Genomic DNA, 18,416 nt, shown 5'->3' on the forward strand with positions numbered 1-18,416 from the left:
TTAGTGTTTTGTAGAGTGCAAGTTTAGGCCTCTTCCACTGCTCTACGGTTGACACCAATGATGTCGATATCGTCCGCAAAACCTAGAAGCATGTGGGACTTCGTAATGATGGTGCACGCCAGCCCTTCAAATAGCACCAGCCAATGCGATGTTGAACAATAAGTTTGACAGCCCGTCTCCCTGCTTCAAACCTTTTGTTGGGAAACCACGTTCGAGCATAATTCGCCATAACTCATATCTTTTAACTGTATCGTACGCTGCTCTAGAGTTTATGAACAGATGGTGAGTCTGCAAGTTGAATTCTCGAAATTTATCGAGAATCTATCGCAGAGTGAAACAGCGATGTATATGAACTTATGTATGGAATTTGATAACAACATGGTAAATGTTGCATGTTCAAGTTTCAGTAATGAAGATGTATCGTAGCAGCAACTTGGACGGAATAGCAATTACATGGCATTGGGGTGAACAAAAGGTTGTCTGTATAGCGATTGATTTTATTTCGATTTAGAGACCCACCCACTCTTGCGTTGTAAAGACAATAAAATAACATGCTCTGTAAAAAATTTATGTTTATCATCACAGCAACATTTCTGTAAGTGAATTGACCGTCTTGCGACGTGACGACATGGACATCAGTATGCCGCTAAGCAAAAAGTTACAACGCAGTATATAACCTCATCTCAAAAACAAATATAAAGTGAACGATCGAACAAAAGTGCTGTTATGTAGCATGCGGACATGACAGCAACTTTTAGAAGTATTGTTTTGTGTATTTCGCAGGCATCACGCTGGCAACTTATATGTTCCGCCCACTAGATCTATCCAGTGAAGGTTAGGTTTTCAAATGCCGTTTACACGTTTTAACAACAAACCCAACATCGCGAATAACGTTGTTAGGGTGAAGTTTTTTGAAGCAGCGATGCAACTTTAGTTGTTGCTTATATCTTTACAATTTCATCGTAGTAACAGAAGATGTTTCTTAAAACCTCAGAATTTCGTTAGTGCAACAAATGATCACAATTTATTTTTTATTTTGTTTCAATTGTTACTTGGGAAACCCTCAACCAGTCCAAGGGTAATTGTTTATCGGACCTCAGCATGATCCGGTGTAAAGCACGATACAGCTGTTCGCTTCCGACTTTAAAAAGTTCGGCTGGAATGCCGTCCTCACCAGCTGCCTTGCAGTTTTTCAGCTCTTTCACTGCTTTCTTCAGCTCGTCCATGGATGGTGGGTCCGCAGCTTTGCCATCATCCTCAATCACCATCCTGCTCCTTCCGGCAAGGCCGACGCCTGGCCACTTCCGTTCTATTGGTAATCAGGTTCCCCTCCCTATCGTTGCACATGACAGGGGCTGACACGTTACACGTTAAATTAAATCTCTAATCATCCGTCTGAACAGAGAATAAACCGGAAATAAGTAAAATGAGAGAGTTTGAGACCTAAAAGACTCTTACTTACTTACCAAACAGTCCCAAGCTGTGGTGTGGCCTTTGCTGTACGTAAGAGTCGTCTCCATTCCACTCGGTCCATGGCTGCAGTTCGCCAGCTCTGCAGTCTGCGTAGGGTCCGCAGGTCGTCTTCCACCTGATCGATCCACCTTGCCCGCTGTGCACCTCTCCGTCTCGTCCCTGACGGATTGGTTTCGAGAACCATCTTTACCGGGCTGTCGTCTGACATCCTTACAACGTGCCCAGCCCACCGCAGCCTGCCTATCTTAGCGGTGTGGACGATAGATGGCTCCCCAAGCAGCTCCTGCAGTTCGTGGTTCATTCGCCTTCTCCACACTCCGTTTCTATCTACAGTCCACCGAAAATGGTACTCAACACCTTCCGCTCGAACACCGCAAGGGCGCGTTGGTCCTCCACAAGCATAGTCCATGTCTCATGCCCGTAGAGGACTACCGGTCTGATCAGCGTCTTGTAGATGGTTAACTTGGTGCGGCGGCGAATTCTACTCGATCGAAGCGTCCTCCGGAGACCAAAGTATGCACGATTTCCTGCCATAATGCGCCATTGAATTTCTCTGCTGGTATCGTTGTCGGCAGTTACCAGTGACCCCAGGTACACGAACTCATCGACCACCTCGATTTCATCACCACCAATTTGAACTCGAGGTGGGAGGTTACTGATACTGTTACTGTCTTCACGTGAACCCCTTTCTTTCATGTACTTTGTCTTCGATGCATTGATGACCAGTCCAATCTTTTTGGCTTCAGCCTTTAACCCGATGTACGTATCCGCCATCTTCACAAAGGTCCGAGCCACAATGTCGATATCGTCGGCGAAACCAAACAGTTGATCCGACTGACTAAGAGACCCTATCATTGGTTTTTTTAATTCCTCAGAAATTTTACATGAAATATCAAATTTTCATGGAGGCCCAAAAATTGAAAGAAAAAAGAACATAATTGTTGGATATAATATTATTATTACTATTGTTATTTATTTGTCCAGTAGTGTAAAGGTTGACCTTTCTAATTTAACTACTTCTGGTTTAACGTTCGTTTCTCAATCATTTTTATGTGTTGATTTATTGTTTAACCTAACCTAATCTCTCTAAGCGTGGTTCCAGAAACTTGAACATTCTCTCTTGAACATTATCTCCGATGCAGTACTTTTTACTCTGGCGGGCAACATATTCCAGCCAACGACTCCTCTAACGAACAAGGAATTTCTTTAGATTGAAGAACTATTCGATGGGACAACCAAGTTTTGAAGACGTCGACCGCGCGAAGGAATTAATTTCCTGTAAAGTGATGACGGCATACAAGTTGTCATGAGCTTTTTTATAAAAACACAGGAACGATACGCATATAATTTTTGAAGTGGGCATCCAATAAGATGTGAGTGCAATAGACTTACACGTGAGTAGCGATCCAGGCCATAAACAAATCTCACGCAACAGTTCAGGGCAACACTTAGTTTTCGCAGTTCACCAGCACCTGGATCGATGTGAACCACATCTTCAAATAGAAAATGAGGAAGAATTAAACTTTTAAACAGCTTCAGTCGGGTACGAACTGGGGCAGAGGTGGCACAGCTATATAGCGTTCGTAATCCGGCATAAATTTTCCCACATTGTTGTCGTATAAGTCCATCCCGTTTTAGATCGTTGCGAAAGATCCAGTGAATCACTTCTCCGTCCATTATAACGTCAGGCAGTGAATTATGGTGAGCAACATTCCGTGTTCTGGTTTTAATTAATAGGGCTTTACTTTTACTTTTATTGACAATCAGTCCATTTCGTCGAGACCATTGCGTAATCCTTGCAAGATCCTCGCTAAACAATTCAACAATTTCGCTGGTACCAAGACCCAAACGGCTTATGTACAACTGTACATCATCAGCATACAACTGTATGGTGCAGTACTTTAAAACATTAGGCAGATCGTTAATGTAGCAGTAAAATAACAGTGGGCCAAGAACAGACCCTTGCGGCACTCCTGAAGTGATCACAGAACTATTTGATCGTCGATCTCCACAGAAAACGGTTTGCTTTCTATCTGTTAGATATGAGTTGAGCAGATTCACTGCACCAGAAGTGACATTAAACTGTGATTGCAGTTTTACACAAAGCCTGTGATGATTGATTGGATCGAACGCTTTGGAGAAATCCAGCAACAATAGTATAAAGCTAGCCGTTTTATCAAACGCAACAGCTAGATCATTGTACACCCGGATGATCGCTGTTTTAATGCTGTGACCTTTTCGAAAACCTGCTTGAAACTCTGATAGTAAATTGTTTCCAGTGATGTAAGAGGTCATCTGCTCCCCATACATATAAAAATGCCCATCCCCATACATATAAAAATGTCAATTCCCCCCGATAAGATATCAAGAATCTTTTTTCATGTAAATTTTTGTCATGAATCCCGCTTTGCAATGAAAATTTCAAATGTTGATCAAAAAAATTTATTTGTGTTTTGAAGGGTTTTATCTAAAAATTTTAGGAAAAAATAATTCTTCTGTGATGTTTATTGGGCTCTGGGAGTCAAATAACTGAATGCAATGCTGAATTGAACCATGCAAAATATTCAAAAACAATCCCACAAAAATAAAAAAATATATGTAAAAATTTAAGAATAAAACAGAATTGAAAAAAGTGCAAAAGAGTAGGTTTGTAGTTTTAAAAAGTCACGTTTACGGCAATCTGAACACAATTTTTCAGAAAGTCGAAATGTTCTACAAAAATGCTATAAATAACATTATCTTTCAATTTAGGGCTGAGCACCTTGACTTTTTAAACAAAGATTTTTTCTGGGACACCCTAATCGCCACTCAAAATCAACTGCTAGTAATTTCACAACTTTTGAAATGAAATAACTCTGAAAAAACAACAAATGCAAGCAAAATCGCACAGTTGAACTTCGAGCTGATATTGACCTTTTCCAGTAATCAGTTTCACTGGACTTGAACGGATGTCCCGAAAAGAAAAACACGCTGAGCAACCGGACGCAAATTTCGATACTGCCAATTCCAACCCAGCGTCAAAGAATTATTCAAACGAACGTGTCAGAGAGTTCCACGCGGAAAGAAAGCTACACCACCCGGCGCTCGCGAGCGTGTTTCGGGTTATGAATGAAACCGGTCATTGGTCGGAAACCTGACGACAGGCCCAATTTAAATTCATTGCGTGATAGCAGCGAAACGCTCAGTACCGACTGGTCCATGACCTAGACATTTAAAACGGCTCAAACGGATGGATGAATTTGAACCGAAGGCAGCTAGAAAGGTCCCAATAATTTTAACAAAATTTCTATCTTAGAGACACCTTTCGAATAATAACTGTAATACAAGACACTACTTGACAGTTGTTGCAAAACAACAGATAGGTAAACAAATACGTAGCTCATTGCAGCAATCACGTGACCAGCACGCGTGCCAACATCAACCGGTTCACAAGTGGCACACTAAAACGATTCGCAAAAGTCATCGATAAAAAGTCACAGACAAACAGATTTATTTTATTGTACTGTAGCGATAGCAGTGTAAATCTTTCATCGAGGGAATTTCAAGCAGTCTACCAATGAAAGCAGCAATTCGCACCTCTATCGTTTAGCGCAAGTTTTATCGATAAATAAACTAACGAACAATGGGATACGAAGCTGAGAATTGCTGGACTGATACGAGTCACAATTGCTGGAAAAATGATAGCATCACCACCATAATATCGGCGAAACTCTTTCCGCTATTGAACGAAACAGTAAACCATTCCTGCCAGAGGAAGCCAGACAGAGCCGGCTGTCACCGGTTCTGATAAGCTAAGCAACAAAAAATACGTATACTAACATGCCCTAGGGACATGACACCTGGTACAACAGGCCACTATAAATCGCTTTTTGGTTAAATTTGAACTACATCTACACTTCCAAACTGGCAGCCAAAGGCCGCAGTTAATCGGTGGATAGAATAGGCACAGCCAACCCAGCCCGGTTCGATCGGTGCGGTGCCGAGACGGGCCACGAACAGGTCGAGTGACTGAAGCGTGCATCTAGCGGCGCTAATTGACAGCAGCGCAACAAAACCCTAATATCAACAGGTAGATATTCGAGGAGAATGATAAAATGCATGCGAATGGGTGAGTCATTACCCTATACAAAAAAGGTGCTGGTTGACATTTTTTTTATAAATGTGATTTTTTCTTTGGCTTGCCATGAAAAAGAAAAGCCAGTAAAAATTAGCTTAGCGTGTTTTTATATTAGCTGTACTCTGTGATCGCCGCGAGCGTGAACGTTTCGCAAACGTGTGCTTCCCCTATATGAAAGTGTTTCTTTCGATGGGAACCAACAAAAAGTCCTGTGCAAGCTACCGTTTTGTGGTGTTTCGTTGTACAGATTCGCAACTCTATAAATATTTGTTCTATTTGTGTTTCACGATTTCACGATTTAGGATTATTACCAACTCATACAAAGGAAAATTTGATGAAATTGAAATTTGAAACAGCTTATCCATTTTCATTTTATTCATTGGTAACTAAACTACGTGAGCAGGCCCGGATTAAAGAGGGGCAAAGGGGGCAAATGCCCCGACCAAAGAGTGGAGACCTGTTTTTGTCATTCAAGAAATTTAATTTTTTTGACGTTGGACTAACGTCTATATCGAAGTTAGGCACCTGAATTTGAAAATCTAGTAATTCAACCAGGGGAAACCAGGGAAAAGTGGTCAGGTTTTGAGCGCTTATATATCAGTCATTTCTTTTCAGAATTTCGAGGTTTTGGCATCAACCGATCAGAAATTCTTTTACGGTTGAATTTATGTAACAAAAATAACCTATTGTTCGAGATACACTATTGAAAAATTGATAAATCACATCGATTGTCTAAATCATACCGAGCAACCAATCACCACCTCTCTTCACAAGCACAGTCGACACTAACGGATACAACCGATCTGACTTTGTAAACAGTCTCGCAGCTTTCAACCAATAGCGAGCTCGCTTTCGGTAGTTGCAACAGGTGTTTCAACACCGTTTTAAAATGCTTCTTTTATCATTACCACTAAACAGATTCTAAACACCAATGGCTTGATTGATAGGGGAAATATTGCGCAAGATTGTCATATAATAATTTAAATATGTTTTCGATACTAAACTAGTTAAAAGTTGTGTTAAAAGTCGTGCACATTCAACCAATCACAAGCTCGCTTCTCCTTTGCTCGCGGATGGATTTTTGCTTTGGGCTATATAATAGCCTGCGTCGTCTCATAGCAGTCATAAGTTAACAAGTGGAAGGCCACTAGAACGGTCCTGATTAATCAGCAGAGGTGACTGATTCCAGTGGCGGAACTGAGCTGCAGCAGAACCAGAGCGGTGGTATCAGGCAGCAGCGGCGGAGGTAGTGGGCAGCTGCATTTCTTCATTCAGTTCGGTTCCCCTTCGATCTGAGTTGGACCCCACCAGCGGTAATCCAATTCAGATATCCTTGGGTAAAAACAGCCAGAAACTGCACGAGCCAGCACCGCCACTAGGAAAGCTACCTCCATTTAGTGTGTGTGCAGTGTGCACATATAGCGTATGTGCATCTGCATAGCTATGACATTTGCGATAATAGTGATGATAGCTAACCAACCCATGTGTATTGATAGCTAGAGCTGTTGCTAGCTATAGCGTGTGTAAGGCAGGTATTAGACGAAGAAAATATTTGCTATTTTTGGTACGGATTTTATTTTGTGTAAATAAAATTCGTACCAAAAATAGCAAATGTTTGCTTCGTCTAATACCTGCTTAAGACATAGCATGTGTAGCATATTATGGCTATTGCGTGTATATCCAGCGTGTGTACGGATAGTTATAGCGTGTGTGTGGATAGCGTGTGTAATGATTAGTTATAGCGTTTGTATGGATAGTAATAGCACATGGTTGGATAGCTTATGCGTATGTATAGATAGTTGTATCGGATATATGGATAGGAATAGCGTGTGTATAGATAGCTTTAGCATGTGTGTATAAAAAGCTACAGCGTGTGTATAAATAGTTTTTACGTGTGTATAGATAGTTATAGAATGTGTGTGGATAACAGTTTAACAGTTTAACAGTTAGAGAAAATATTAAAACGTCTTAACGAACACAGTTGTGAATTTGATTTAACAGCAGCGATTTTAACTTCTTCACCCAGTCTTAATTCATCGAGGAAAAATTACTGCCTATGAATGATCAACACTTATTTACTAGAAATTTCATTTAGATCAAAACAGGTTCTTTTGAGTATCATAAATTATTGGTAAAGAGAGTTGCAAGTTTTCTCAATGAGCATTCATTAAATTTTCGTTTTTGTTTCTCGGTGCGCGGTTTTGATTTTGTTTCTCGCACACAGAGAAAGAAACAAACTTGTCGCTATCGTGAAAAATTACAAAACAATTAGAAATGCTCTGAATCACAATTGAAGAAGTTAAGATATTTTCCTGTCACTCGCCAAAACCTTGATAACAACTACCGAAAAACGTGTAATTGAGCTCTAGCTATATAAGGTTATTGAAATAAACGTATTTTTTTTAATACATGAAGCTATATGCTGGGCTGGAGCTAACCTAGCATGAGTTTTATCGACTTAACCCTTAAATGCGCAATGTTGTTTTCAAACAACACTACTAAAAACGTTTTAAAGTATACGTATTTTAGTATTTTTTAGAAATAATTGAATAAGATTCCCGACTGGTGCTGACTGTCTTTGAAAATAAATTTTAAAATAAGGTTAGTGGTTAGTGAAAATGTTTGAATTATCAGTAATTATACTAACAAAAGGTCAATTTTAAAGATACTGTTAACAAAAGTAATTGTTTCGACTTTATTCTGCGATAAAGTCACAGTGTTGTTTAAAAACAACATGATAATATTTGCACATTAAAAAGTAAATCTATCAATTTTTTTATGCATATTTGTTAGTTTAAGAGCAGTTACAAAGATTTTATGTATTTAGATGATCATTTAAGGGTTAATCTATCATTTAAGGGTTAATGTCAAACAATTTTTAAATTCAAAATTTTCGTTTGAATCGTTCTGGGCTCCAATTTCAGATAGTTTCGTTAAGTTTGCTTTTTGCTTAGATAGGAAAATTTTACCAATTCGCTCAATTAAATGATTGTCTTGGTAGTGCAGCTACGAACAAAGGTTTGATTCGAATATGTATGAAATGACAGCGATTAAATAAAAGATATCCATTCTTTTAGTATATATTATTATTTATAACGTTTTAACGTTTCAGCATTCAGAAATGCACTGTTAGATAAAATTGCAGCAAATACTAGAGTTGCAATTCTCTCTATTATTTGTTTTAATGGAATATAAGAATACCGTAGTCCAACGTCATGCGGTCGTGTCTTGAATACCACCCTCCTACTTTTTACCTCTAGTTTAGAAAAAGAGGGTCCAGCGAAATCATCTGCCCCGGGCCCTCAGCACCTGAATTCAGCTCTGTACGTGAGTAATTGACAGTAGGTACTTTCGAAATACCTAAACATCATTGATAAAAATATTATAAGAAAAAAAATCCTTCCGTTTTGAATATCTATTTCTTACTATAGGCGTTCTGATTCAGATCTTTTTGAAGCAACAAATGCAATTGTAGATTGAGGGTAGTACTGAGATGTAAAAAACTCTTAGCTGCTTCAATTAAAGGCAAGTGATCGTCCCTAGAAGGACGGTTGGGTTAATTTTGTAGAAAGCTAGAAATCAATCGAAAAATGCCTTTTTTCTTGTTTTCTTCGAAGGCCGAACAGCTTGAATAGTTGGAAGAACAGTTTCTTGTCGTTGCGAATTGCCACTTGTTCTCTTTCAGTTATCTCTAGCAGCATTCTCTGCCAATTCTAACACTTCCGCGGCAAGGTACATTGCAGCCGCCAGATCGACAGGTACTCCTGTACCAACCCGCCTAATTTACGGGTATTGGCTGTGGCGTTAGCAGCCTTAGGACTGGCTGTGCGTTTTCTTTTACGTTACCCACGTGGTAGAAACGTAATCACGAAAAACACGAAGAAAAACTTTGGACAGGAATCGATGATGATTAGAATTAGACATGATTTTTTCACCTGTCTTCCTAAAAGAAAATAACCACAACTCTTGAATGTTCTGAGAAGGCCAATTTGTTATTAATAATCGGATACGTTGATCGGAAACCGCTGCTGAGTCACACCGTTCACTAGGTCCACTAGTAAAAAGATGTTTGCGCCTAGTTGAGTCAGCTACTCGTCCCGACACTGACAGGAACGGAAAGTTAGCTGCTACCGCTGCTACTGAAATGTGACCCCCATCGTACCATCCGCTAGTAAATTGATTTATTTGAGCAGATGCAGGCTTTTATGTAGCCCAAAAAGTACATTCTCTTGACAATTTATAACAGTACAATTATCAAGATACAATTATCTGCATTTAGGCGAATGTATAGCTAATATTCCAATCGACTGCTACAAGAACGAGGTATATCCGATGGAAACTAACTGAGTGATAAGCATTTGTAAAGGGACAAACTTCGTTCTCTTTTCAGTATTGAGATTTTCGTTTACACCTCTGTGCGGAATTTCCTTAAAGACCTAGTTCTACGTCAATAATAAAATTCTTATCTGCTTTTTTGTGCGAAATGGTACGTGTGAACATTACAGATCATAGATTTTTCTTAACTTGTTCAAAAGGTATTTATTTTTGTAGCAAGAGAAGATCGATTTGGAACATCTTATGTTGAAGATAATTCTCATTCTCGGTACACATGAAATATTAACAGTACAGATGAAATATTAAATATTTCAATACATTGATATGAATAGAGATGGGGCAGTACTTAAAGTTTTTTTTTTTACTTTCTGTTTTTAAATCTGAACGAAAAACTGACAAGCAACTGGCTGATTTAAACTGTTCCACCTTGACTATACTGGGAAATCATAAAATGAATTATAGTTTAATTTAAATCACCCCAAAACATGAAATTTTTTTGTAGTATATTACACTAAAACCCCTAAAAAATACATAGATTTGAAAAAATCTACGAATTTACATGAAGACATCTTCATCCACCATCACCATCGATACTTTTGACGTTGACTAACGTCTATATCGAAGTTAGGCACCTGAATTCGAAAATCTAGTAATTCAATCAGGGAAAACCAAGGAAAAGAGGTCAGGTTTTGAGCGCTTATTTTTCAGTCATTTATAATCAGGTTTTCGAGGTTTTGGCATCAATCGATCAGAAATTCTTTTACGGTTTAATTCATATAACAAAAACAAACTATTGTTTGAGATACACTATTGAAATTTTTTTAATTAATATCGATTGTCTAAATCATACCGCGCAGCCAATCACTACCTCTCTTCCCAAGCACAGTCGACACTAACGGATACAATCGATCTGACTTTGTTGTTATTGTTGTTGTCACTTTCTGTTTCCAATGCTTATTTACGTTCCTTGTCATTTCATTATCTACTTAGCCACTCCTTTCTAACTAACTGACGAAGCTTTGCTATAAAAGGTACCGTTCGAACATTTCACCCCATCAGTTTCATTACTAAACCGTACCGGTTACATACGGACGCTAAGTGTTAGCAGCTGAAAAAGGGAAAGACAAAATAGTACCAGTCATCTCGTGCCGGTTTCACCCGTAATGCTGGTGGCTGTTAGTAGTACATGGCTACTGCAAAATACTAAAATGTCTGGAATTCTAACCAGTAAACGGACGGACTAACCAGTAAATGAGAATAATCGACAACTGGTACCTTTTGGTGCCTCGAAGTTTTGTAAAAGTAGCGTTGCAATTCCCTCTACTATTTGTTTTAATGGAATATAAAAATACGGTAGTCAACGGCATGCGGTCGTGTCTTGAATAGCACCCTCCTACTATTTAAGATTTAATTTTAATCACTGGAAGTTTTTGTACTGCTCGAAACAGATCAGGGTGGCGACTTAATTTCCAAAAATAAATTCCCTGATTCTCCCTGATGTTCCAAATTTTTTTCCCTGACTATTCAAATTTATTTGAAACTGATTTAAGTTACGACTATCATAGGTTTTTTCACCTAAATCACAAAACTAAAAGGAATTAGATTTAAACTGGTTCTTGCTAAAATTCGCACCAGTAGTGAAAATAGTTTAGCTTCGCTTTTGCTAACTGGAATCTTGAACAAAAATATATTTTTGTTGAGAAACACGTCCAGTTTTATAAAATATAAAATAAAAATTGCACTGGTCGATAAAGATGAAAAAACGTTGTCCCAAAGCTAAAGTAAGCACCCTAGAAATTATAGCTTTTTAACCATTCCTATTCATTTGGGTGCTCCTGGTAAATTTCCGAAACGTCTAGGGGAAATAACTTTTCGAGGGGCAAATAACTATTCAAAGACACACCTGTTTTGACAAGAAAATTAATCAGATTTGGAATTCTGGTTGGATCAGTTGAATAATTATTTTTAAATCTTGTCTGTAAAAATTAAAAAAAATAGAAATTAACAATTTCGCAATAAGAACTTTTATTCTGAACCCTGAACAAGTTTTTTATTTATTTATAGAAGAGCAGCTCTACTTGAATAACCTTCAGGTTGATTAGCTCGTATCATCCTACAATGATTGGTCGACAACTTGAAACCTCAGCTGGATCCTTATCCGGCTTTAAAATTGAAGTATTTTTGGCATTTTGCCAAAATCGGCTAAATATTCATATTGAAACAATTTATGAGAATATCTCAAGAAGAACTTTAATTAAAATGTTTAAAATCCACCAGCTTCTCTTATATTTTTGAAAATTTTAATGATAGATTCAATCTCATTTAGGCTAGTTCCAATTAATTTTGCTGGTAAAAAATCTGGGGTAAAAGTTTGATAACATTGACATGTGACTTCGTGTTTTATTGAACTCACTATATTCCGAGTTATGAACACATTCAAACTTCTGAGCAAGTCTTTGAGTCTTCTGTCAATTGGTTGCAAGAGAGTAATCACCATTTTTGATTACTTTCTTGACAATGGCGATAGTGAAGCTTGCTGAGGTGATGTTAGAAGGTGTGTCAATATTTCGGAAGCAATTGTTCTTCTAACCACTGGTTTTTACGAAAAAAAGTAGTAATTAGCATGAAATGCGCGCAGTACTGAATGACTTGTTAGTACCTATTTGGATACTTTTCGAAAAACTTCAGTTTTCCGTGATATTTTGGTCAATTTTTCTTGATATTTTGGTCACTAGGTACAAAGTATCAGTTTCAGTTTCCCGCAATTCATTCTCAGAAAGTTTCACTACTACAAAAAGTTCCCGTGCATTCCCCGCGGGAATTCAACTGAAATCTGAACTTTGATTAAAGTTCAAAAAATATACTTGAAATTTTTGGAACTATATAAAACGATTAGAGAACAGATCGATCTTTAAGTTTGTGCAAATTGTGCATGTGGTTGCTGAGTAAGAAGAGATTGAAGGTCATTTATCGAGGAAAAACCCTATCACTCCGCAGAAATAGGTTTAAATATAGCCTATGCTAAAATGGATACGTTCTTCTTGAAAATTACTTTTCTGGAAAATTCTTCTACCAGTAACAAATACTTAGTTTGCTGAACCAAGTACTAGTGCATAGTTTCAGTCAATTAAAAAATGATCGATTATTTTTTGCATATTTTGGACTCATTTGGCATTGACTGGTACTGTCGTTTTCGCGTCGGAAAAAGCAAAGTGAGTGTCCACATCGAATGCACTGAAATAAATTCAATCCAGAACTAACTCCGTAAAAAAATCCCAAGTCTCTGAAATTTTCCCTGATGACTTTTCAAATACCCTGATATTCCCTGATTTCCCTGATCGAAAAATTAAATCCCTGATATTCCCTGATTCTCCCGGTAGTAGCCATCCTGCAGATCCATAACTCCCCGTTCGTATTGCGTTTTCAAATAACACGGTTCTGGAATAACAAAGCTTCTAGGGTATAACTGCCTTTAATGGACCACTTAGTAGCGTAACTGCAAATTTGCAAGAAAAAGTGTACATATCTAAACTAAATTAAGTATTTCATCATGTATATTATACATTGTATAAAAATGAAGTAACATGTTTATCATCTTTTCTGCATGAAAAACAACTAGATAATACCTCTATTTTCTTATAACAAAAGAAATAAACCATCGTTTCAATTTCCTTTAATGGGCCACCGTTTCCTTATTTGGACCACAATTTCCTAATTTGGGCCAGGTCTAAAAAAATAATACATCTCTTTAACCGTAGCTGCCGCTGATGAAACTAACTCTGGCTTACGCACTGAGAGTTCTGGATCTGGATCAACTGTAGACTGCACCCGTTCTCTCGCAATAGGGAATCCATTACGAGTTATCCAGCCAACAATTGAATCCTCTTCCGCGGCAGTCAATGCAGTTTGTTTACCTTTTCGTGGTTTTCCTGACCACTTGCTGCTTGCACGAAACATTACGGTGGATCGTAGAACATTGGAGCGCCTGTAAGCTTCTCTAGTCGAAACACCACTTTTTATTGCTTGAAGACACTCAGTAACATCTGCTTCAGTATATTTTTTACCAATTTCCGACGTTTTTCCCATTTTAGCAGCAATTTTATACAATAACACGATCATAACAAGTTTATGGTAACTATAACTCGCGGCGTTATTTCGATAATAGCTCTTGTTCGTAATGAAGCATGCCGGAATAAGGAAAACAGTATTATTTCCACCCTTAATTGGGCCACTATTTTTTTCAATATTTTAAGTGTTTTTATAGTAAAATTTATTGCTTATCTTTCAAAGACACTATTATCCTACCCGTTCATCGAAAATCTGATTATTTTCGCTTGGAAAGTGTGATGTCAGTACAGTTTTTGGTAAAGCCATTTCCTATGAAAACGTTAACGAACCATGGCAAACCAGGTAGCTGTTTTTAAAAGACATTTTTTGCAGCTTTAATGAAGTATATTATAGTAAACGTCTGTTGCGACATTTCTAAAGAAGAACATTATTGAAGTTGACAAAGCATAAATCAAAATATGTATATTTATAATGTGTCATTTGGTGTAAGAAGTTCAGCTGGTCCACTAAAGGAAGTGGTCTATATTAAGCAGCCCCTATAATTTTGGCCGTATGAGACTTTTTATTGTAATTTAAAAAAAATACTTCATATTTAATAATCCTTTTATATTGAGGACTTCAAGAATTAGCTCAAAGAACAACATGTTGCTTGGCATACACCCCTACCCCTAGTGACGGTAGGGGTTAATTTTGGATAGCTTTACGAAGAACGAGAAGCTACTGGCATGAGAAAGAGACAAGTACGGTTCACGTGCCACAGGGCACATGCCTATTCGCGAACGGTTACGAGTATCAGGCGGGTTCAAATTGCTAGGGGATCTCGTTTTTTTCTGCGATAAACTGTACAGCTGTTCATTTTCGGCATTGCGTGTGCTTGTGAGGCCCTCGGGCTAAAATCTGAATCATGGATTTCAGAAAGTTGAAAGTGTTATTCAGAAGGTTACTCTGCTAATACTTAAACCTTTGTGTAAAAACATCAAAATTAATAAATTTTGTGTAATACACCAAAAACAATACGCAATCACACTGCACATTCTGCTATTTCTTAGAACCACCAAAGGTGAACCCATCGAAAAACAAACCAATCAGTCTAAATATGAATACTTGCATATGCGCGATAGCGCGCTCGAAGTGCGACTGAACCTCTTCCGGACTTCGCCCTACCAGTCGAAATATCATGCTTTGTTTGTTAGGAAAAAACAATCGACTTTCGGACCTTAGCGTGTGGTAGCGTGCGCAACACCAAATCAAAGTTCTACCTTCTATCGGGCTGTGACAAACATGAGATGACGCGACGCGACGCTGATTTATTTACCATAATCCGATTATCGAGAGCACCTTGCTCAGCAGTTTGAGTGAGTGTTTTGAGTTCAAAACATGCGTCATCCAGTGAAATGATAGCCGAGTAAGCGGGCGATTCCAGAATGGCCTCCTAGATCAGCAAATATTTTGTGTATAAAACAGTTGAGAAGTTGGGATTTGTAACGTTTAATATAAATAGAAATGTTTTATAGTCTAGACTTAAGTTGAGACTGTCAACAATGGCAGTATGCACCAACTAAACTGAAGGTCCATCATCAGCAGCACCACGGGATGTGCGCAACTGGGGAGATAAGCTGCCAACTGATAAGACGTCGAAGCTTACGCTTTTGCATGTTCCCGCGCGAACGTAAATGTTCTGGGGTTAACGGATTTATAGATGGACTACTATCAGAGGCCATAGAAACGATCGTTAACCTGCCAATGATGTCAGCTGGGATTTGATAGGCTATCTTGGTTACATAATGTTGGAGTATTTTCGCCTTGTAACGGATGCTTTCAAGCTGTATTGTCGTGCAGTGATTATGATTGTGATTTCACACGATAGGGCGGAGGAGACGACCTCATCAGTTTTTTTTTTGTCATTTTTTAACTCCCTATGTGGAATGGAGCTTAGAAGAAACTTAAAAAAAATTCAGCCGCAATATTTCGATAGCGAAAAAATCATTTGGCAATAATTGCTTCAACGAACATTGAAGGCTTAAAATTATTTTCTTGTTATGAAAAGCTATACCTACAAATCGGGATATTGAACGAATAAAATAATTTAGCAGTTTAAAAACAGACCAACCGAATTAGAAATGATATTAATTAACAAATATTATGGAAATACTCGCTGAAGAAAGTGTTAATCAATTAGCAAGTGAGCACGATATGTTTCAGCTGTTTATTGTTTTGATTCTGCAAAATGAGATTTGCGGTTATCAATTTCACCAACATCAGCTTCATATTTCTATCTGCGGAAGTTCGCAGTGAATCAAAGAGTTGCACTCGGTTAGTTTCTAAAAATATGTCAACTGTAATTCCTGGTAATTGAAAGTTCACCAGCAAAACAATTTTGCACATAAAAACACATGACGGACGGCAGCACTAGCATGTCATAAAAAACCGCTTTGATGTGGAATGATTCATTCACAGCTTTCTGTTTTAGTCGAACTTCGCAATTGCCTTAGTACAGCAGTTAGTGTGCTAATACTAAATACGCCAAAAGATCACCCCAATCAGGACTTGAATATTATTTAACACAAAATTTTGAAAAAAAAAATCAGAATGTGAAACACAAAAAAAAACAATAATCAAAAATAATTGCTCAGATGCCACTTTAAGATGATTGATTTTGCTGAATAAAAAATGTGCAATAATGATATTCCCTTGATGTATACAAAACTAATATGATTTCCATATCTACTACCTGCGCATACAAACTGAGAATACTGGAGCACGAGGCATTCTTGCCTTTTTATCGATGCATACGATCAGTAACATTTCGCCATATAGAAGAGAAAAAAAAAACAAACCAGTAAATAAATGCAAAATTATACGACGTATTTCGCATCGAACTCGGCGCATTCCTGCGGGATCGCACCACCACACAATCTGTGCACTTTGTAGGATTTGTTCTATTTTTGCATTATCGAACAAGTTCACTGCCAAACCCGTCTCTCACTTTTCATTCCCGTCCTTGGTAAGTTTGATTGTACGGCACGGCACGAGATATCCACAACCTCCCAGATACTCGTACTTGCACTCTATTCGATTGTACATCATTTTCACTTGCACGTACCGGCAGATAGATGCATCCCAAACCCACCCTACCACTATTCAGCTTCTTACCAGTGAGTGCGCCAGCCGGCGTTGTCCGGGGGTGGAGAGCGAGAGTGAAGGGGGGGGGGGGGGGCGAACGTGATTGCCGCCACGTATCAATCAGAAGAAGGCATCAAACTATCACAACATACAATTGAGGGATTTCACGCAAATTCGTTTGTAGAGTTGGAAATATTCTCTCAAGTTGATGATAGACTTGAAAGTTTGAGGAACATACATTTGAATATGTACTCGAATTTTTACTGTATATTTTTTTCTAGTAAAAATTACAATATTTCACGTTTCATTCATTAAATAAAATTTTGTTAATCCTACAACCTTTGCCTGAAAAATGTTAAGTACGAAGATACGCGAAATCCTTGATTCAGTTCGAAACCAAGCTCACAAAGTTTCACTGAAATTTGAGCGGGTGCCTCCAGCCACCCGGGTGAATTGACGTGGAATCCCTTAATTACGGACCACACTGCTGCTGCACTATTCAGCTACCCACTCATGGATGAAGCCGGTAGATGAGCACCCCTTAGTCTAGTCACTTATACCAGCGCAAACCGATGAGAGCAGGTCGCAAGTTCGCGTGATAGTTTTTAATTTCCTTTAATTCCAATCTAGACTGAACTAGGCTGTCTCCGTGGCCAGTGCAAAAGCACCAGCACCAGCCAAACGGAAGGTGCATGAGTTGCGACGGATGGGAGAATATCGTACGATGCAACTTTGCACTATTCAGCGATTCTTGTAGGTTAGTTCGCCGGGGAGGAACGGGTACTCACCTCGGATGGGAAAGGGTTTCGTTTGGATGGTTTCGGTGGTCGGCGGAAGCATCTTCCTGGTATCCTCCGACATCACACTAGGGCAGAGCTGAATCTCGCTTAGCACATTGTTTTCACTAAATTTTCCACTCTGGCTTGATGTGCGCACACGCAGCGAACGGGACGGAGGAGGCGGCGCCGAAATGGCACTACCGCCAGCCATTGCTAACAGTTTGCCCGGCGTAAGAGGCGATGGCGACGACACGACGTTATTACTCATAACTACATCCATCTCGCACGGCTAACAATCGCGAACTGAGCCACCTCTTGCTCGCAGTTTGGCACAGCTGGCCTCGAGAAGGCCGCCCCGTAGTAGTTGTGTTTGTTCCACAAGCGACACAATCTACAGGTAGGAGAGAGGGAGAGAATGATACCCGATCAAAGAGAGCAAACGGACGGCGTCATCGGCGTCGTCGTCGTCGTTGGGGGGAATCATGCGGCTGGCGAATGTTACTAGATCGAACGTCAACCCA

General features: G+C 38.9%; 1 protein-coding gene across 3 annotated transcripts in view; it reads right to left on the reverse strand.

Moving 5' to 3' along the window:
- LOC129722181 (6-phosphofructo-2-kinase/fructose-2,6-bisphosphatase) overlaps nucleotides 1-18,208 on the reverse strand; it is a 48,386-nt gene extending 30,178 nt beyond the window's left edge. For 2 of the 3 annotated variants that reach the window (XM_055675466.1, XM_055675465.1), the window contains exon 1: nucleotides 17,905-18,207. In XM_055675466.1, coding sequence (XP_055531441.1) covers nucleotides 17,905-18,175 — 271 coding nt within the window. In that variant the 5' untranslated portion in view covers nucleotides 18,176-18,207. Of the gene's footprint in view, nucleotides 1-17,904 lie in introns of all 3 variants that reach the window. The other variant, XM_055675464.1, reaches the window with a different exon arrangement.
- Nucleotides 18,209-18,416: the final 208 nt, after the last annotated feature.

Source organism: Wyeomyia smithii, chromosome 2 (genome assembly GCF_029784165.1).
Source record: "Wyeomyia smithii strain HCP4-BCI-WySm-NY-G18 chromosome 2, ASM2978416v1, whole genome shotgun sequence".
Lineage (NCBI taxonomy): Eukaryota > Metazoa > Arthropoda > Insecta > Diptera > Culicidae > Wyeomyia > Wyeomyia smithii.